General features: G+C 43.1%; 1 protein-coding gene across 1 annotated transcript in view; it reads left to right on the top strand.

The window, feature by feature from the left end:
* The window catches only part of tlcd1 (TLC domain containing 1), a 62,887-nt gene that overhangs the window by 28,629 nt on the left and 11,765 nt on the right, over positions 1-22,493 (top strand). The window contains exon 3 of the mRNA XM_078548029.1: positions 9,942-10,024. Within this exon, the coding sequence (XP_078404155.1) occupies positions 9,942-10,024 (83 nt within the window). The remainder of the gene's footprint in view (positions 1-9,941; positions 10,025-22,493) is intronic.

A 22,493-nucleotide genomic window follows, 5' to 3' on the forward strand; every position in this document is an offset into this window, starting at 1 on the left:
AGATTCTGCCAGTGGTTGGTCTGGGCAGGTCAGATTATGAGGTCTCCCACTTTACCCGTCTGATTAACAACACGCTCGATTTTCAGATGCATGATTTTGAGCAGAGTCAGTGCCATCAAATCAGTGCAAATCAAACCCCACTCTGAATATCCTTGCTAGCACACAGGTCACCCATATTAAACTATTTCATGCTTGGGAAACAGACCTGCCATAATTTGGAGCATCCCTTGAAACAAAGTTGTTGGTGAGAGAAAAGTTAAAGAGGACAGCTGTAGTAATTATGGTTTTATTTAGTGTGCAATGTACCTTTTAAGAATGATACTTGTTAAGGAAGCTCACATGATCCGTAGTAACCAATAGGAGAGTAGCGCAGGCTACCTCCATGGTCAGTGTAGAGATAGAGTTGGAGTTGAAAGCACACGTGTAGTTGCTGCTGAGTATATTGTAAATAAACCTAATGTTTCCACCCAAGAAGTGTTTGCAGATCAACTCTATCACTAATAGCACAACTTGGCCACCCTACAACAAACTGGCGAAGAGGATAAAGCAGGATTGAACAGAAGAAATCAAGTTAGAAAGAAATCGGCACTGTACATCATCCAGTGATTGTAAGTAACAAGCTCCATTAGAATTGAAGAAGTTATTCCCTCTCAAAATGCCACAATTTTGGAGAATTGATCCTTTTGAATATGCCACAGATGATTGGTCTCAATACATAGAACGCCTCACGTTCTTTTTTCAAGCGAACGAGATTACGGGTAAAGAGAAGAGGCAGGCAATCCTCTTGAGTACTTGTGGGAACAAAACTTACAGCTTGATTCGAAGTTTGATGGCACCCAGTGCCCCAGATTCAAAGATTTCGATGAATTGGTAGATCTCGTGAAGGGTCACATTCAACCAAATCCGTCAGTCATGATGCAGAGGTTCAGGTTTAATTCATGAAATAGAGCCCCAGGCGAGACAATTGCATGCTACGTGGCAAATATGAAGCGGCTAACGGAACATTGCGAGTTCGGTACAACTCTAAATGACACGCTCAGAGATCGGTTAGTGCGTGGTGTGAATGAGGACACTATTCAGAAAAGATTATTATCGGAGGTGAAACTGCGTTTCAAGAAGGTGCTAGAGATAGCACTGGCCACGGAAAGCGCTGTAAGAGATTCAAAAGCAATACAGGGTGCGGAAAATGGCACCGTCCTCCACATCGGGCAGGAAACCTCAGCCGATAGAGGTGCGAAAAAGCGAGACTCCGCCGAGAAGTGCCGAAGAATAAAGAAAAATAACTTAGCAGCGAATTCAAAGAATAATTTTAATCGAGGTGGAAACAATCAGTCTTAGCGATTGGCAGTTTAAAAAAATCGAATGCTACTATTGTCATAGAAATGGACAGACGATGAGGCAATGCAAGGAAAGATTCAAGCACGCTTGTAAACAAAAGAAGAAGCCCAATGAAATCTATGATGTAGAAGAGCCCGAAACAACAAATTCAGACATTTACTCGTTGTTTAAACTGAAAGTTGGAAAGACAGAACCAACATTTATCACAGTGAAAGTAAATGGCAAACCTGTTAGAATGGAAGTGGACATGGGAGCTTCCACTACAGTAATTGGGGAGCATACTTTCAGATATTGAATAATGGTGAATGTCAGTTAAGGTTAGAAGTAAACTGAACAGTCTAGAGGAACTGGGCGTTATATAACCTATTCAGTTCTCAGAATGGGCAGCGCCCAGTCTCCTTCCTTAAACCCAACCAAAGCATCCAAATTTGTGGAGACTACAAGCTGATGGTTAATAAAATAGCTAAGCTAGACAGGCACCCCATTCCAAAACTTGAAGGCTGTATGCTAAGCTGGCAGGAGGGACAACGTACACAAAGCTTGACCTGAGTCATGCTTATCAACAACTGGGGTTGGATAATGCCTCCAGGGAATTTGTCACAATTAATACCCCCAAAGGGTTGTACCAATATACACAATTGCCTTTCGGTGTCTCCTCCGCCTGTGCCATCTTTCAGAGAATAATGGAAAGTTTACTGCAGGGACTGCCCCAGGTTGTAGTCTATTTAAATGATGCATTGGTGACAGGATTCACTGAAAAAGAGCATTTGGCAAACTTAGAAGTCTTAAAACATTTCTTGCAAGCTGGAGTGTGTCTTAAAAAAAGATAAGTGCATGTTCCAAGCGAGGGAGCTAATCTATTTGGGTCACCGGGTAGAATCACAGGCCTCCACTCGGTTGATAAGAAAGTGAGAGCTGTAAAAGAGGCATCTGCGCCAAAGAATGCCTCAGAGTCAGATCGTTCCTAGGAATGATCAACTATTATGGGCAGTTCTTACCAAATTTGCCTACAGTGCTGGCCCGCCTGCGTTCTCTATTCAAAAAGAGCCAATGTTGGTTTTGGGAGGCGCCCCAGAATGGAATTTTCATAAAGGTGAAACAATTGTTGCACTCATCCAATCTATTCGTGCATTATGACCAGACGAAAGAATTGGTGCTGACATGTGACACATCTCCCTACGGAGTGGACGCAGTGCTCTCTCATTGGATGGACAATGGCACAGAACGGCCAATAGGTTACATATCAAGGACGCTCACCACTCGCGGATTGAAAAAGAAGGCCTGTCCGTCATCATTGTTGTCAAGAAATTTCACCATTACGTACACAGCTGCCATTTTACAATCATTTCAGACCACAAACCATTGCTAGGATTGTTTAGTGAGGACAAGACTATACCACCCATAGCCTCAGCAAGAATACAATGATGGGCTTTAATTCTGGCAGCATACAAATACACTTTCGAACATAGGCCTGGCAATCAAATCGCAAACGCTCTTAGTCGTTTACCTTTACAAGAAAATGATGAGCATGTCCCAGTTCCACAGGAACTTGTTTTACTGTTAAATTTCTTAGATTCCTCGCCGTTATGTACTTGACAGATCAGAGACTGGACAAGTTGGGACCCAGTCCTATCTCGAGTACAAGAACAAGAACTACATGGTTGGTCACAGGAGCCCGTATCTGATGAAATGAAACTTTACTTCAACAGAAGACATGAAATATCCAGCCAGGAGGGCATCTTATTGTGGGGAGCACGAGTGATAGTTCCTCCAGAGGGAAGGGAGCCACTTTTAATTGAACTACACATTGCCCGTCCAGGAATTTCCCGAATGAAGACCATAGCATGCAGCTATCTATGGTGGCCTGGGATGGATGGCGAAAAAGAGAGTTAAGCAAAGCATTGTGTGCATTGCCAGCAACTGCAAAAGTTGCCAGTGACAGCTCCATTATACCCATGGGAGTGGCCAGGTAGACCCTGGGTGCAGTTACACATTGACTACGTTGGACCTTTCCTGGGAACAATATTTCTGCTCATTGCTGATGCCCATTCAAAGTGGTTGGACATATATGAGGTGAAGTCACCAACGTCAGTCACTACAATTAAGAAACTATGTCAGAGTTTTGCCATCCACGGACTACTAGAACTAGTCATTTCCGATAACGGCATGGTATTTATGAATGCTGAGTTTCAATGGTTCATTAGTCTCAACGGTATTGTTCTTGTGAAAACTGCTCTGTACCACCGTTCCTCAAAAGGACTGGCCGAAAGATTGGTTCAAATGTTCAAGGCAGGCATGAAAAAGCTAACTGGCAATTCCTTGGCAACCAAGCTAGCACGCTTTCTTTTTCATTACAGCGCTACCCCTCACTCAACAGGTGTCACACCTGCAGAGTTATTATTGAAATGCCATCTCAGGATGAGATTGAGCTTAACGCCGAATTTAGAGGGGAAGGTGGAAAGGAGTCAGGCAAGCCAGAAAGTTAGATACAACTGGCGAGAAGAAATTTACTGTGGGAGAGCTGGCATACATGAAGAACTTCAGGGAAGGACCAAAGTGGTTATCAGGTGAAATAGTGTGGTGCCTGGACCTCTATCTTACCACGTGGAGGTGGAAGGCTGGGTCATCCATAAACATGTGGACCATTTAAGGAAGAGAGAGACAAATCACCAAGTTTTGCTTCCACCAGTGATCATGACTGGGTCTGCGTTTCCTGTTGAGGATATTCAACCCCGGACTGACATGTCTGATGTTCCTGTAAGAGTTGACACAGAACTGCAAGTGCCCACCGAAGCACCTGATGTTCAGGCTACTCTGGAAAAGGAGGTTCCTGACAAAGTATCTGAAGTTGTAGAGCTGCAACGTTCCACACGTATCAGGAAACCACCTGAAAGACTGAACTTCCTTACCCAGTGTAAGTATTATGTTGTATTGAAAAATGTGTACTTGTAAATATATGTACATCCGAGTTAAAGGAGGAGGAATGTAGTAATTATGGTTTTATTCAGTGTGCAATGCACCTTTAAGAATATTTGTTAAGGAAGATCACATGATCTGTAGCAACCAATAGGAGGTAGTGCAGGCTACTTCCACAGTCAGAGTACGAGTTGGAGTTGAAAACACATGTGTAGTTGCTGCTGAGTATATTGTAAATAAACTTAAAGTTTCCACCCAAGAAGTGTTTGCAGGTCAACCCTGTCATTAATAGTACAACTCGGCCACCCTACAACAAAAGTGATGCAAGATAAATCAGGACAGACAGGAGATTAGCGCCAGGCCAGAGCAGATGAGTATGCACTTCCAATTTGAGCTACGAATCAGCCAAGCACCCAAGCATCGTATGGAACAGCCAGTACCAGACTAGGTACTGGTGAGAGGGAAACTGGGAAATCTGCTGTTGGAGAGTCCATGACAAATAGGAGTTCTGCCCTGCAAAGGAACAGTTGGCTGTGTTTCCCCCAAGTGAGCTACAGCAATCACAGCAGCTAGGGAGATTTTTTGCAGATTCTGGGCCCAAAGCTCCAGGAATACCTAATAACCCTGAAAATGTTCTTTGATCCAGACCAACCCAATGGCTGAAACTTCTGGTAGGTCAAGGTTATGAATGAAGACTTTTAAGCTTAGTATGCATCATGGTGTACTAACATAACTCACCAACAAAGACTAAAACAAACTAAGTTTGCTACCACTTTTAGAATGATGTTTCAGGTATCTTCTATTTTCTTTTACATTGTTTTTGTTTGCATTGCTGTTCCTCAGCCAGTCACATTTTCAGCATTCCTCTAGAATGTGTAGTATAACCTCAGGAAACTGATGACAATATCAGGTACATTTCCACAAAGCCCAGTATGTGCTGAGATAATGTTTCTCCCAGATCTGCCAAGCTTGATAAATAGTTATTCGTGAATGATTGAAATATGCCACAAGACTCACTAATTTTTTTCCCCAGTATCTTACCAAAAAACCTTCTTCTTTTTCTCCACAGTTAATGTTAGCAGTTTTTTTTTGACTGAGAGTTATCACACTCAAGCCCTATGCTGTTATGACTCAATATTCATACTCGTGGCCCACTATATCTAGACCCAGCCAACACCGGTGCTCCCTCTAATATTTCTTTGTTGTGCGCAGCTTGTTTATTGCATTGCGCAGTACATTCCAGATGGCTGCATGGTTGTGCATCCGTGTAACACAGAGGAAACACTGGCTGACAATTCGGTGCAATACGAGGGAGTGCTGCAGTAACCAAAATGCTGTATCATTTGAAATGTTAAACCAAGGCACTGTCTGCCAATTAAGCAGATGTATGAGATTCCTTAGTCTTTTTGAAAAAAAAAGAGCTGGGATTTCTCTTAATGCCTTAGACGATGTTCCTCCCTCAGCCAACATCACCAAAAACAGTTTTTTAGTTTTTTACAGGATGTGAGTGTGCTGACTAGGCCAACGTTTATTGCCCTTCCCTAGTTGCCCTTGAGAAGATCTCCTTCTCGAACCGCTGAAGTCCATGTGGTGTAGATACACCCACAGCGCTGTTCGGGAGGAAGCTGCAGAATTTTGCCTCAGCGACAGTGAAGGAACAGCGATATAGTTAAGATAGGATGGTGAGTGTCTTGGAGGGAAACCTGAAGGTGGTGGTGTTCCACTGCATCTGCTGCCCTTGCCCTTCAGGGTGGTAGATGATATGAGCTTGGAAGGTGCTGTCAAAGGAGCCTTGGTGAGTTGCTGCAGTGCATCTTGTAGATGGTACACACTGCTGCCACTAGACATGGGTGGTGGAGGGAGTGAATGTTAAAGGCGGTGGATGGGGTGCCAATGAAACAAGCTGCTTTGACCTGGATGGTCACGCTTCTTAAGCATTGTTGGAGTTGTACTTGTACAGGCAGGTGGAAAGTATTCCATTACACTCCTGACATGTGCCTTGTAGATGGTGGACAGGCTTTAGGGAGTCAGGAGGTGAGTTACTTGCTGCAGAATTCCCAGCCTCAGACTGCTCTTGTAGCCACAGTATTTATTTGGCTGGTCTACTTCAGTTTCTTGTCAATGTTACCCCCAGGATATGGATTGTGGGGGAATTCAGCAATGGTCATGCCATTGAATGTCATGGTTAGATTCTCTCTTGTTGGAGATGGTCACTGCCTGGCACTTGTGCGGTGCGAATTTTGTTTGCTACTTATCAGCCCAATCCTGAATGTTGCAAGGTATTGTCAACAGTGCTCCTGACTCCCCAAAGCCTGTCCACCATCTACGAGGTACAAGTCAGGAGTGTGATGGAATGCTCGCCACTTGCCTGGATGAGTGCAGCTCCAACAACACTCGAGAAACTTGACACCATCCAGGACAAAGCAACTCGCTTGATTGGCACCCTTTCCACAAACATCCACTCCTTCCACTACCCATGCATAGTGGCAGTGGTGTGTACCATCTACAAGATGCACTGCAGGAACTCACCAAGCCTCCTTAGACAAAACCTTTCAAATCTACGACCACTACCATCTAGAAGGACAAGGGCAGCAGACACATGGGAACATACCACCTGGAAGATCCCCTCCAAGCTACTCACCATCCTGACTTGGAAATATATTGCCATTTCTTCACTTTCGCTGGGTCAAAATCCTGGAACCCCCTTCCTAACAGCACTGTGGGTGTACCTACACCACAGATACTGCAGCAGTTCAAGAAGGAAGCTCACCACCACCTTCTCAAAAGCAATTAGGGATAGGCAATAAATGCTTGCCCAGCCAGTGACACCCGCATCCCGTGAATGAATTAAAAAAAAATGTTTTGCTGAATATGGACATGGACTGTTAAAGTATCTGAGGAGTTGCAAATGGTGATTATTATTGTGCAATCGTCAGCAAACAATCCCTACTTCTGACTTTATGATGGAGGGAAGGTCACTGATGAAGCAGCTGAAGATGGTTGGGCCTAGGATACAATCCTGAGGAACCCCTGCAGCAATGTCGTGGGACTGAGATGATTGACCTCCAACAACCACAACCATCTTTGTGCTAGGCATGACTCCAAACAGTGTAGAGTTTTCTCTCTGATTCCCATTGATTTCAAATTTGTTAGAGCTCCTTGATGCCACACTCAGTCGAATGCTGCCTTGATGTCAAGGCCAATCACTCTCACCTCACCTCTTTTTTTTTTTAGTTTTTTGCCATGTTTTGACCAAGGCTGTAATGAGGTCAGGAGCTGAGTAGCCCTGGCAGAACCCAAATTGAGTGTAAGTGAGCAGGATATTGTTGAGTAAGTGCTATTTGATAGAACTGCCAACAACACCTTGCATCATTTTGCTGATGATCGAGAGTAAACTGATGGGGCGGTAATATGCCAGGTTGGATTTTTCCTGCTTTTTGTGGACAGGACGTACCTGGGCAATTTTCCACATTGCTGAGTAGATGCCAGTGTTGTAGCTATACTGGAATAGCGTGGCTAGGGGTGCGGCTAGATCTACCGAAATGTTGTCACAGCCCATAGCCTTTGCAGTATCCAGTACCTTCGGCTGTTTCTCGATATCACTTGGAGTGAATCGAATTGGCGGTAGACTGGCATCTGTAATGCTGGAGACCTCAGGAGGAAGCCAAGATGGATCATCCACTCTGTTTTTCTGACTGAAGCCTTTTCTGACTAAGCCTTTTCTTTTGCACAAATGTGCTAGGCTCCCCGATCATTTGAGATTGAGGATATTTGTGGAGCCCCCTACTCCAGTTAATTGTTTAAATATCCACAGCCATTCATGACTGGATGTGGCAAGACTACAGAGCTTCGAACCAACCTGTTGGTTTGGGGATCATTTAGCTCTGTCTATCACATGTTGCTTGCGCTGTTTGGCACACCAAGTACTCTTGTGTAGTAACTTCACCAGGTTGACACCTCATTTTCAGGTATGCCTGATGCTACTCCTGGAATATCCTCCTGCACTTTTCATTGAACCAGGGTTGATTCCCCGGCTTGCTGGTAATGGTAGAGTGGGGGCCGTGCCAGGTCATGAGGTTACAGGTTGTGGTTGAATACAATTTTGATGCTGCTGATGGCCCGTGGCATCTCATGGATGCCCAGTCTTGAGTTGCTAGATCTGTCTGTTCTAAATTTATTCATTTAGCACGGTGGTAGTTCCACACAACACGAATGTGAAGATGGGATTTGTCTCACAAGGACTGTTCAGTGGTTACTCCTACTGATAATGTGATGGACAGATGCATCTGCAACAAGTAGATTAATGAGGATAAGGCCAAGTAGTTCTTTCAACCGACTACTGCAGACCCAGTCTAGCAGCTATGTCCTTGGCTAGCTTGGTCAGTAGTGGTGCTCCTGAAGCATTCTTGGCGATGGACATTGAAGTCTCCCACCCAGAGTACATTCTGTGCCTTTGCCACCCTCAGTGCCTCTTTCAAGTGATGTTGGAATTGTGGAGGAGTACTGATTCATCAGCTAAGGTGGGGGGGTGCAAGGTGTGGTAGGTGATAATCAGCAAAGGTTTCCTTGCCCATGTTTGATCTGATGCCATGAGACTTCATGGCTTCCAGAGTCAAGTTTGAGAACTCACAGCACAACTCCCCCCCGACTGAATACCACTGTGCACTGTCCTGCCAGTGTAATGGTGATGGTAGTGTCTGGGATATTGTCTTCAAGGTAGGATTCAGTGAGTATGACTATGTCAGGCTGTTGCTTGACTAAGACCAGCTTTTAATTCCAGATTTGTTAATTGAACTTAAATTCCACCAACTACCTTGGTGGGATTTGAACCCGTGTTCCCAGAGCATTAGCTGGACTGTTTGTCATTACCAGTGCGCCACCACCTCCTCCATAAATCTAGTTACTTATCTGTTCGTTGTTTGTGGAACCTAGCTGTGTGCACATTGGCTGCTGTGTTTGCCTGACAAACAATAGTCACTGCACTTGAAAAGAAATAACTGGTACTGAAATACTTGTGAACTCCCTATGGACATGGTAATCATGTGCTATACAAGTGCAAGTTCATTCCTTATAACTCTGGCTCAAATGTAATTGAATACAGAATAGTAAAAATCAAGGGGCAGCCCTAATGCCAAGTGCACAATTAAAATCCATGTGCATTAAGTAAACTGGGGAGGTTTCAACTTTGACTGTTACCCCTCTGATTTGAATCCTTCCTCCTTTTTTTTAAGAAGGCTGTGAATCTTGTACAATGATCATTCCTCCCATATCAGCCTGTACAGTGAACACTGGAAGATCATTCAACAACAGGAGCTAAGGCAATCCTGTTTTTACAGTTGTGAATTCAAGCAAAGTCACTGGACAGCAATACGGAACAGCAACCCTAGCCATTTCCGCACCCCCTTCCTCTCCCCCCCCTCAGGAATACTGAGACCAGCTGTAGCAAACTGCACTCCACCCCGATGAGCTAACTCAGCACAGGTCAAGCCCGGGGCTTCCTGGCCTTATGATCTACAGCAGCTGGTGAACCTACTGAACATGTGGGTGGGAAACATGTTTTTTTGCATCTATTTTCTTAAACCATTCAGTTATTTCATGATCCACCTATTTGAATAAGTGTGTTACAGCACTCGTCCAATATAACTTTTAAATAACAAATTAATGGTTTTTTGACCTGTTCCTTCCAGGTTATTTCATTCAAGATGTGGCTGATATCGTCATGAATGGCCAGTCTAGAGCATCATGGGAGTTCCTGTTGCACCATATGTTGGTAATTATACCGTGTAACTTATATACCACATAACAGTTCAGATCAGCCTTTAAGTTAAAATTGTACTTTTTGAAATAAATTATGCTGGAAGAGTAAATCAGTTCTGTGAAAGCTCTAATACTAGGTTTAAGGCCTGCATTAACTATCTCTCGCTTGTGCACACATGCTCAATATTGAGAAAGCATCAGTTGTTATAGCAACTGACAGCATTATCAACTATTGCAACACAGGGGCTAATTTTATGAGTCACTCTGTCAGTGGGGAGCCATGCCTGCCAAAAGTATGTATTTAAAAGTAGGGAGTGTGCTGAACACAATTTTTCAACCATTCATTTTAGCATCTCATCCGACAATATAGTTTCTGTCCCTTTTTGTTTTCCAACACCACCTCTGCTAGTGCATATCTTTCACTTTGGCCCTCTTCCCTGCTTAACAATTTCTCTCTCCGCACTGTCCCCAACTACAGAGCATTGGTGCCTTTCTCTTCTTTCCCACAGTCAATATGGTTTCTTTCTTTTGACCCCTCACTGTTTTCTCTTTCTTGCTCTTTTTTTAATCTATGCCTATCATTTATTTTTTTGAGAGACACACACCACCACCAGCACCCCCCCCCCCCCACCACCATCTACCAGAAGGTAAAAAACAGTTTGGACCAGTACACTCATTTCCCAGTTTTTACTGGTGTTCCATTTTAAGGTGTACAAGGCCAGTTCGAAGCAGTATTCTTATTTGCCAGTCTGGGCCTTTTCCTGCTATTTGCTGTGGTGTCTGCACAATTGCTTGGGTGGGGGTGGGGTGGACGACTGAAGGAGGGAGCGGGCTGCAGTTAAAAAAACAGTAAAAAGGAGCGTGTAGATAAAGCTCAGAATCGGAAGGGAGGGTACAAATTTTCTGCAATTGGTGTTCGTTTTTCCTCCTTTTTATTAATTTCATGAAGGGAAGAGAGAGAACGTGGAAATGCTCCTTGGAAATTATAATAATAATAATATATAATAATCCAGCAGAAAGACTCGTGGATGTGGGATTGGTCTTTGGTGTTCCTGTGCTGCTTAAAAAAAAAATAGAAAATTGTCGTTCTGGGAGGGTCAGGTATATTCAGTTGGAGGAAGGGTGTATGTTCAGAAACATGGCAGAGTGCAATGTGCAACGTGTAGTTTGCGGTTAGGCTGGGAGGTGGGGCGGGAAGGTGGCAGGGAGGGTGGGGTATGTGGTGTCAGGGAGGGAGAGGCAGGGTGAGTGTGCATTTTATGTTAAATGTTTTCTATGCTTGTTAAATGACAAACTTTACTTTTCAGCTTCTCATATTGTTGTGCATGAACATATCTTGTAGATTTTTTTTGCTGAAATGTAACTTTGAAATTTGGGATCGAGGTTATCTATATTATAATTGGTGAATAATTAAACTGGGAAATAGAAAAATCAGACTTAAATACTTACCCCTACTTATTCGTTAAGAAATAGACCAGTGGTTCAGTGGTCATAACAGATGACAGACTTAATATACATGACAGAAAAAAATGACAATAAAAGATTAAAATATTACCACTGGAAGAACCCTTGGTACCCAAAAAATTCAGTACCCTCAGTCGTATGACTTACAAATCAGTATTATAAACATTAGCATTCGAGGTACAGTATTTCATTGCTGCAATAAAATGTTTAGATAAGTGCCTGAAGTTTATTTTTAGGCTTTGGCTGCTTTAAGTTGCTGACAATCTGTCATGTAAATTTTAACATTAGTATGTAGGTTAATCATAAGATCACCGCGGACTGGAATGTTACAGATCAGCCAGGCTGCAGATAAATTTACATAATGACAATCAGCCCTCAGCAAGACATTGAGGAAATTGCTAGAGAACAGTAAAACCATTTTGCTGAATGCACTGAAGATGGATGAAAAGGCTATTTAGTACATACGCCCTTGTGATATTAGTAGAATTGTGAACAATGCTATTTCTGTTATCATCTAAAAGAGCAGGAGACTAATTTAAAAGTGGCAAGATATAATGCCATTGAGGGCAAAATAAATAACCGATGCCAACATTTAGCTCTTGAAATTATGCTATGCAAATATTAAGAGTCTAAATGCCATGGGTATTTTTTTCATTTTATGCACCTATGGCTTGCCCACTGAGAGCACAGAGAGGAAATCTGGTGCTTGCTATGGATTATTCTCCAACTACATTTTAAATGGTCAGAAAATCGGTTGTGGCTTGCACTGGAATCTCTGATATGTGCTTACAGAGGGCAAAGTTTGGGTCACAATGGTGGGAAAAATCGCCCTTTAATGCACTAATACCTTAGACGTGATTCTGCCGTCCTGCTTTCCCAAAAAAAGTCTAAATATCTGCCAGTTCCCTTCCTCCATCTTAGTGCCGATTTTGTTTTTCTCCTCTGCACTGTGTTGTATTCTGGGGCATCTTTCCGACATGAGGGGGCGGATGTCCATCTCCTGATGGGAGTGGGAATGGAGCCTGGGAAACCTGAAATCTTAAAGTTTTTGACTGCAAAAAAGGAATTTCCTCTCCCTTCCCAACCTAGCGCCATTTTCATGCGCCCTTTTCACAAGTCAAGAAGGCCTTGGTTTGTGACCCCCACATGCACCTCTTCTGAAGTCAGGGTTGCCACTGTCAGTCCTATTTGAAATTTAAATTTTCTCCCCCAACTACTATTTTCATGTGCTGGTGTGGGTTTTGGAGTCCCTAAAAAAAAAAGGCCCAACTCATTGGAGAGTTTGTGATTACAGGCTGATGCCTGCTGAGGCATCGGGAACATTCTAACAAGTAAGTGTTAAATGTTTTCACAACTTCGGATGTTACTATTAGATGCTGCATTGTAATGCAGACGCGTTTAGCTCCAGTGATTCATCACAGGGAAACATCCTGAAACATAAGTTGACCATTACATTAACCATATTAAGTGCTGAAATGCAGTAAAGTAATCTTTTGCATTCAAAACTGAGGAACACAATGCTTGGCATCTAATAGTGTAATAATCTGAAGTGATTTAAATACCCAGCGCCTTTTTAAATTGGGGAAAAAACTTCCCTTATCTGAAAAAAAAGTACCTGTTCTTGAAACATGCTTTGATTGACATGATATTTGACATAGCTTAGAAAAAAAAGCCACCTGTTTTTTTTTTCAGTTTCAATGGATTCCATTGTTTAGATTTCCTGGGATTCATTTTAACAGCTGAGCCCATTATGAATGCTTGGCTGAGTTTTAAAAGCTTCAGAACCATTCATCTCAGCACATTTTGATTAACTGTTATTAAGAATTGTTTTTGATGCGGTAAATGAATAGTTGTTTGTTTGACCACTTGACAGGTTTTAAATTTTTTTGAATCGCTTTTATGAATTGAGAGTTTTTTCAGTATGAAGTGTGTTTGGACAACAACTTCATTAGATTGTTATTTTTTTTTTTAATGTCCATTTCAAAGATTTCCTGAGGTTTGCCCATAATGGATACTGAGTGAGTGACTATGATACATGGGGTGGGGGGGGTGGGGGTGGAGGTGGAGTTTGAGGGGGCATGAAGCATATGAAGGGGCAAGGGAGTTAGTAGGGGGTTAAGGAGGATGTGAGGGGTGAGGTTGGGGTCATAAGAATAATGTTAGGAGCAGGGCTGCTGTCCCACATTGTATCGTGGCTTGCAAAACCCAAGTCTTCCCCACCCATGTCACTGAGACAAGATATAGCAGGAACAAGGTTCGGAAGTGAGCTTGCATTTTGAAAACCTCAAAAGGGCCCAACTCATGGTTTCTCTGGACCTACACAAAAATCGGGCCCGAGAAATACTTCAGCTGTGAAATTTGTTGAACTTTTTTTCTGCTGCTATTTTAGCAGAAGCATCAACATTCAACTAGCAAATAGAGGAATTTAGACCAAAACATTGAGCTGATATTTGTGCTGCATTATTTCAAGGTCTTAGTTTATAAAAATTAAAATATCAAAGCCCTTGCTATTTTTTCCAATTATTATGGCAGGCCATTGAAGAGCACCAGAAATTGTATACAATTAATAAGCAAATTACAAAGAGGAGTAATGCAACTATTGACTGGTAGAGCGGGTTCTTGTTAGGAAATAGGTGTAATATCTTAAAATGTGAAAAATATGTTGATGATTATATGTTGTCATTTCTGGTGGAGACATGCCTTCAGCTAGTTCAACAAAATGTGGGATGATCATCAAAAGGGCCAGAAACATCTGTAGTTAATTTGTACATTATACATCAATTAACATTTAGATGGCTCAGGGTCTTTTGTTGACTATTTTGCTTAATTATTGTAGTGATGTCATAAAACAGCAGGTTTTTTCGATGTGCCTGCCTGGCTAAGTATGGTGTGGTGTTAAAGCACAACTGATTTGTGCCAAGTGTGTACTTACTACATGCAGCTAGCCTGGATGTAATTAAAATGCAATCATTTGGGATTGTGTATTGAGAAATAGAAATTGTAGCATGCTGCAAGCAGGAATAAAGATGTTAAAAGTTGGTGTCCTTAATTACTGGTATCAAAGGAGAAATGGTGGTGTAGTGGTAATGTCACTGGACTAATAATCCAGAGGCCCAGTCTAATGTTCTAGGGACAAGGGTTCAAATCCCACCACAGCTGCTGGTAGAATTTAAATTTGATTAATAATCTGAAATTGAAAAGCTTGTCTTAGAAATGGTAACCATTAAACCATTGTCAATTTGTTGTTAAAATGCATCTGGTTCACTAATGTCCTGACCCACAGCAATGTGGTTGAGTCTTAACTGCTCTCTAGCAAGCCACTCAGTTCAAGGGCAATTAGGGATGGGCATCAAATGCTGGTCTTCACACTATCGTCATTTCATCCTATGAAAGAATAAATTTGAAAAAAACTTCCTTTTTTTCATTCATTCAAGGCATGTGGGTGTCGCTGGCTAGGCCAGCATTTATTGCCCATCCCTTATTACTCATGTGAAGGTGGTGGTGAGCTGCATTCTTGAACCGCTGCAGTCCCTGTGGTATAGGTACACTTAGTGTTGTTAGGGAGGGCGTTCCAGGATTTTAACCCAGCCACAGTGAAGGAATGGCAATATATTTCTCAATCAGGATGGTGAGTGGTTTGGAGGCGAACTTCCAGGTGGTGGTGTTCCCATGTGTATTGGGCAAGTTTACTGGATATCTGAGTCTTAAAATCCCTTCTCTTCAATTGGTATAAAGTTATCATTAGAACTGTTTTGTGGGGTGGGGTTGGGGAGGGTTCTCTGTATTCTGAGATTGACTAAAAACAAGAATATATCTTTATAAGGTTTAAACTTTTATTTGTAGCTGCTATGATCAATCCATTCATGGTCAAGCACTCTTTCTTGCTGAAACTTCTTCCAGCGCCATGACAACCTCTCCAACACATGCCCTGCCATTCCCCCCTCCCGTGTTGGGGGGTGGAGGGGGGTTTCCAACAACCACCCAGTTCTTTGATGATGGCCTTCTGTGCAGCACTGTGCAATACCGCATCACTAGCAGCCATACTTCAAGATATCTTAGCCCCATGTTCTGCACTGTCCTCCCTTAAACCCCTCTGCCTCTCCACCTCCCTCTTTGTTTTTAACACCATTCTTCAAACCACTCCTTTGACCGCAAGTTCATCCTTCCTATTATTTCCTCTTTGGCTCCGTGTCTTGTTTTATACTTTACATCCCTGCAAAGGGCCTCAAGACATTTTTCTATGTTAAAACAGCATTTCCCAGTACATTAGGCATGAGTCACATGTGGCTAATTGGAATACTAGATTGCATCTCATGTTAAGAAATAAAAAATGAGTCATTATCACTGTCAGTGGGCATGTAATTTCAATACTCAGTGCACAAAAAGTGGTTTCTGTTAAAATTTGTGCATGTGGCTGTTATAGAGTTGACCTTCTGATAACTTTTCTTAGTGGAAACATTTAACTTTATTTACAAGACAGCAGCAGCAACTACACATGTGCATCAAACTCCATAACTAAAGAAGAACTCTCCTGTAGAGGTTCCCCGTGCTGTTAACACATTGGTTTACACAGATCATGTGATCTTACAACACAAAATTATTCTTAAAGCTACAGTCCTACATTTCCCAAAACTATAATTACTACATTCCTCCCCCTTTAAGACCATAAGACATAGGAGCAGAAATTAGGCCATTCGGCCCATCGAGTCTGCTCCACCATTTAATCATGGGTTTAACTTTTCTATAATTTTGTATTTACAAGGATATTTATCTCATGACATAATATTTACACAGGTCATGACATTACAAGTTCAGTCTTTCAGGTGATTTCCTGATCCATGTGGAACGTCATAATTCCATGACTTCCGATTCTTTTGCAGGAAACACATTATCTGGAACCGCATTAACATCAGGTACCTCATTAGGCACATGCAGTTCAGTGTCTTCCACTCTGACAGAGACATTGGGCATGTCTATTCTTGGTTGAGCAACTTCAACAAGAACCCTTAATGCTACCCTTAATGTCCCCATTAGCACATCCTTTAAATAATATCACCACCGTCAACACCCCTTTTTGTCCAAGACATCTTTGGCAGTCTCTTCTTGGCCTTCACCTATCACTGGCCCTCTATCGAGCTCTACCTGTCCCACCCCCCTCTACCAGCTGATATTTCATCTCATTTCTATATGTCTTAGTTCTGATGAAGGGTCATACGGACTCGAAACGTCAACTGTATCCCTCTGCAGATGCTGTCAGACCTGCTGAGTTTTTCCAGGTATTTTTGTTTTTGTTCAACAGGAACCACTGGTTTAGTAATGGTTATGGTTGGAACATTATTTTGTTGGGGTATCTTTCTTTCTTCTTAAATCCACATGTTTACGGGTCATCCCTCCACTTCCACACGTTACAACAATGGTCCAGTCACAGAACTTACTTTACCAGGTAACCACTTCGGTCCTCCGCCGAAATTCTTTACATATACTGTTTATCCAACAGTAAATTCTCGCTCACGACTATGCAAATCATGAGTTGCTTTTTGGTTCCCTTAATTTTTTCCGACTGCCCCTCCAAATTGGGAAGTATTAGGCTTAGTCTTGTCCGAAGACGGTGCCTCATCAGTAATTCTGCAGGTGTTGCTCCTGTCGTAGTGTGGGAGGTTGTTCTGTAGTGAAATAGGAAACAAGCAAGTTTGGTCTCCAATGAATCACCTGTTAACTTTTTCATTCCCACCTTAAAAGTTTGTACTGCCCTTTCTGCCAGTTTGTTTGATGACGGATGGTATGGTGCAGTCTTCACGTGGTTGATACCGTTGAGGCTGATAAATTGTTGGAACTCAGCGCTCATAAATGCAGTACCATTATCCGAGACGATTACCTCTGGCAATCCGTGGATGGCAAAGCTCTGGTGTAGTTTCTCTATAGTAGCGCCATACGTTGGCGACTTTACCTCATAAACATCTGACCACTCGGAATGAGCATCTATAATCGGTAGGAACATGGTTCCAAGGAAAGGACCGACGTAGTCAATGTGCAATCGCACCCAGGATCTAGCAGGCCACTCCCATGAATGTAATGGAGCTGCCACTGGCAACTTTTGCAGCTGTTGACATTGCACACAGTGTTTTACCACATTTTCAATATCGCCATCCATCCCCGGCCACCAAAGATAACTCCACGCTATCGTCTTCATTCGGGAAATCCCTGGATGGGCACTGTGTAGCTCTACTAAAAGTGGTTCCCTTCCTTGTGCAGGAACTACTATCCATGCACCCCATAATAGAATACCATCTTGACTGCTCAGCTCATGTCTTTAGTTGAAAAACGTCTTCAATTCATCGGAGACTGATTCTTGGCACAACCATGTTACACTTGGTCTCTCACTCGAGACAGGATAGGATCACGATTCATCCAGTTTCTTATCTGCCTGGCACAGACTGATGAAGAGTCTAGAAGATTCATCACTAATACAAGCTTCTGTGGAATTGGGACATGTTCATCATTCTCTTGCATAGGGGGACACATTGCAGGTTAGCACCAATTCCTTCGTCTGGTCATAATGCACTAACACATTTGAAGAGTGTAAGAGCTGTTTTACATTCATGAAGGCTTCTTTTTAGGGTGCCTCCCAAAACCAACGCTGGTTTTTTCTTAGCAGTGAATGTAGAGAGGCTAGAACCGTGGATAAATTTGACAGAAATTGCCCATAATAATTTATCATCCCTCAATTTGATTTAAGTACAGAGGTGTTCTTGGGTGTAGATGCCTCTCTTATTGCTTTAACCTCCTCTTTAACCAGGTGTAACCCTTGGGCATCTGTCTGGTGGCCCAAATAAATGACTTCATTTGCTTAAAAAGTGCATTTTTTCCTTCTTCAGTTGTACTCCTGCTTCCAAAAATCATTTCAGGACTTCTAAGTTGGCCAAGTGTTCCTTTCCTGTGAATCCAGTTATCAGTACATCGTCCAGGTAGACTACAATCTGAGGTAGTCTCTATAGTAAGCTCTACATTGTCCTTTGAAAAATGGCACAGGTTGAGGAAGCACCAAAGGGCAGGCGTGTATATTAGTATAACTCTTTGTGGATATTTATGGTTATGAATTCCCGGGAGGCGTCATTCAGCTCCAGTTGCTGATATGCGTGACTCATGCCAAGCTTTGTATACGTTGTCCGTCCTGTTAGTTTGGCATATAGGTCTTTAATCTTGGGAATAGGGTACCTGTCCAGTTTGGCTGTTCTGTTGACCGTTAGTTTATAGTCCCCACAGATCTGGATGGTCTGGTCTAGTATAAGGACAGGGACTATGGGTGCTGCCCGCTCTAAGAACTGAACTGCTTTTATGACACCCAGCCTCTCTAGCCAGTTCAGCTCAGCATCAACCTTCTCTCTCGGGGTATGGCACCGGTCTTGCTTTCAAGAAGCAAGGGTTTGCTTCTGGGCCCATGTAAATCTTGGCCTGCAGGCCTTGGATTTTTCCCAGTTCATCCTTGAAGATGGTGTCATATTTTTTTTAGCTGCTCTGGTAGTCCTGCTGCTCGCAACTGGAAGATTTCGGACCAGTTTAATTTAATCTCCTTCAACCAGTCATGCCCTAGAAAGCTTGGCCCTTTCACCTTCTACCACCATCACTGTAGCTGTGCCAATTGGTGTCTATAATGAACTGTTACTCTGATGATATAATGACAGTTGCTCTTGGATTTCTTCGCCTGTGTATGTTTTCAACTTGGCAGATGTTTGTTCCAAATTTAATTGTTGATTGCCTTTACTTAAATATCTGAAAGTGTGTTCTCCTATCACAATGGTAGCAGCACCTGTGTCTACTTCTATTTTTAAGGGTTTACCATTCCCTTGCACTATAACAAATATTGGTTCTGTCTTCCCAACTTTCATGTTGAGTAGTGAATAAATGTCAGAATTGGTTGTTTCTGGCTCTTCTACACTATAGACTTCCTTGGACTTCGTTTGTTGTTTGGAGGCCTGTTTAAATCTCGCTTTGCACTATCTCATTATGTGTCCACTTCTGTGTCAAAAGGAACATTCTACTTTTTTAAATTGCCAATCGCTAGGAGAATAATTGTTTCCACATTGCTGAAAGTTATTTTTCGATTTAGTTGCAAAGCTGTTTCCCCTCATTTTTCACTTAGCGGGGCTGTTTCCCACTTCGCGGCGGAGTCTCAGCTTTTTGTGCCACTTTCGGCTATCTGTTCTCGCCTGACTAGGAAAACGGCGCCATTTTGTACCCCTTGAGTTGCTTGTGAATCCCTTACAGCACTTTCTATCACCAATGCTATTTCTAACGCTTTCTTAAAATCAAGATTCACTTCAGCCAGCAATCTTCAGTGAATAGAGTCTTTCTGCACGCCACATACTAATGAGGATGTCATTCAGGGTTTCACCTAAATCACAATATTCCGTTAGTTGTTTTGATTTCACCATGTAGGTAGCAATTGTCTCCCCCGGAGCTCTACTCCATGAATCGAACCTGAACCTTTGCATTGTGACTGAGAGGGCTTGGGTTGAAAACTCCCCTTAACAAGGTCTGCTAATTCACAGAAAGTCTTCAAATCTGGGGCACTGGGGGCCATCAAGTTTCGAATTAAACTGTAGGTCTTGCTCCCACAAATACTCAGGAGAATCGGTCTCCTCTTTTCCCCCCCCATGATTTTCTTTGCCTGAAAGAAGAATGCAAGACATTCTATATATTGAGACCACTCATCTGTGGCTGACTCAAAGGAATTGATTCTGCCAAACTGTGGCATTTCGGGTGAATATATGTATATTTTTTATTCATTCACGTGATGTGGGCTTCGCTGGCTGGGCTAGCATTTACTGCCCAACCCTAGTTGCCCTTGAGAAGGTGGTGGTGAGCTGCTGTCTTGAACCGCTGCAGTCTGTGTGGTGTAGGTACACTCACAGTGCTGTTAGGAAGGGAGTTCCAGGATTTTGACCTAGTGACAGTGAAGGAACGGCGATATATTTCCAAGTCGGGATGGTGAGTTACCATCAGGTAACCTCCAGGTGGTGGTGTTCCCATCTATCTGTTGCCCTTGTCCTTCTAGATGGTAGTGGCCATGGGTTTGGAAGGTGCTGCCTAAGGAGACTTGGTGAATTCCTGCAGTGCATCTTGTAGATGGCACACACTGCTGCTACTGTGCATTGGTGTTGGAGGGAGTGAATGTTTGTGGATGTGGTGCCAATCAAGCAGGCTGCTTTGTCCTGGACGACATCCACCTTCTTCAGTGTTGTGGGAGCTGCACTCATCCGGGCAAGTGGAGAGTATTCCATCACACTCCTGACTTGTGCTTTGTAGATGGTGGACAAGCTTTAGGGAGTCAGGAGGTGAGTTACTCGTCGCACGATCCCTAGCCTCTGATCTGCTCTTGTAGCCACAGTATTTATATGGCTAGTCCAGTTCAGTTTCTGGTCAATGGTAACCCCCAGGATGTTGATAAGTGGGGGATTCAATGATGGTAATGCCATTGAACTTCAAGGGGCAATGGTTGGATTCACTTTTGTTGGACATGGTCATTGCCTGACACTTCTGTGGCATGAATGTTATTTGGATATTGTCCAGGTCTTTCTGCATTTGGACATGGACTACTTCAGTATCTGAGGCATCGCAAATGGTGTTGAACATTGTGTCATCAGTGAACATCCCGACTTCTCACCTTATGATGGAAGGAAGGTCATTGATGAAGCAGCTGAAGGTGGTTGGGCCTAGGACACTACCCTGAGGATCACCTGCAGTGATGTCCTGGAGCTGAGATGACTGACCTCCAACAACCACAATCATCTTCCTTTGTGCTAGAGATGACTCCAACCAATGGAGAGTTTTCCCCCTGATTCCCATTGACTCCAGTTTTGCTAGGCGCCCTTGATGCCACACTCGGCTGCTTTGATGTCAAGGGCAGTGACTCCCACCTCACATTGGGAGTTCAGCTCTTTTGCCCATGTTTGTTCCAGTACAGCTACAACACTGGCATCTACCTGGCTATGTGGAAAATTGCCCAGGTATGTCCTGTACACAAAAAGCAGAACAAATCTAATCTGGCCAATTACCACCCAATCATTCTATTCTTGATCATCAGTAAAGTAATGGAAGGGGTCATCAACAGTGCTATCAAGTGGCACTTGCTTAGCAATAACATGCTCACTGATGCCCAGTTTGGTTCTGCCGAAGGGCCATGAAGACTCGAAACGTTAACTGATTTCTTCTCCGCCGATGCTGCCAGACCTGCTGAGTTTTTCCAGGTAATTCTGTTTTTGTTTTGGATTTCCAGCATCCGCAGTAGCTTTTAGCTTTTTGTTTTTACCACTAAGCTCCTGACCTCATTACAGCCTGGAAATTCCCCTCCAAGGCACATACCATCCTGACTTGGAAATATATCACCGTTCCTTCACTGTCACTGGGTCAAAATCCTGGAACTCCCTTCCTAACAGCACTGTGGGTGTACCTACATCACATGGACTGCAGCGGTTCAAGAAGGCAGCTCACCGCCACCTTCTCAACTAGGGATGGGCAATAAATGCTGGCCCAGCCAGCGAAGCCCACATCGTGTAAATGAATTTTTAAAAAAATATATTCACCCGAAATGCCACAGTTTGGCAGAATCGATCCCTTTGAGCCAGCCACAGACAATTGATTTCAATATATAGAATGTCTTGCGTTCTTCTTTCAGGCAAATAAAATCACGGGGGAGGAAAAGAGGAGAGTGAATGAATAAAAAAATAACAGCTTGGCTAGGGGTGCGGCAAATTCTGGAGCATAAGCCTTCAGCACTATTGCCAGAATATTGTCAGGTCCCATAACTTTTGCACTATCCAGTTCCTTCAGCCGTTTCTTGATATCACGTGGAGTGAATCGAATTGGCTGAAGACTGGCACCTGTGATGCTGGGGACCTCCGGAGGAGACCGAGATGGATCATCCACTCAGCACTTCTGGCTGAAGATTGTAGCAAATGCTTCTGCCTTATCTTTTGCACTGATGTGCTGTGCTCCTCCATCATTGAGGATGATTGGAG

This window comes from Cetorhinus maximus, chromosome 9, assembly GCF_964194155.1.
Source record: "Cetorhinus maximus chromosome 9, sCetMax3.hap1.1, whole genome shotgun sequence".
Taxonomy (NCBI): Eukaryota; Metazoa; Chordata; class Chondrichthyes; order Lamniformes; family Cetorhinidae; genus Cetorhinus; species Cetorhinus maximus.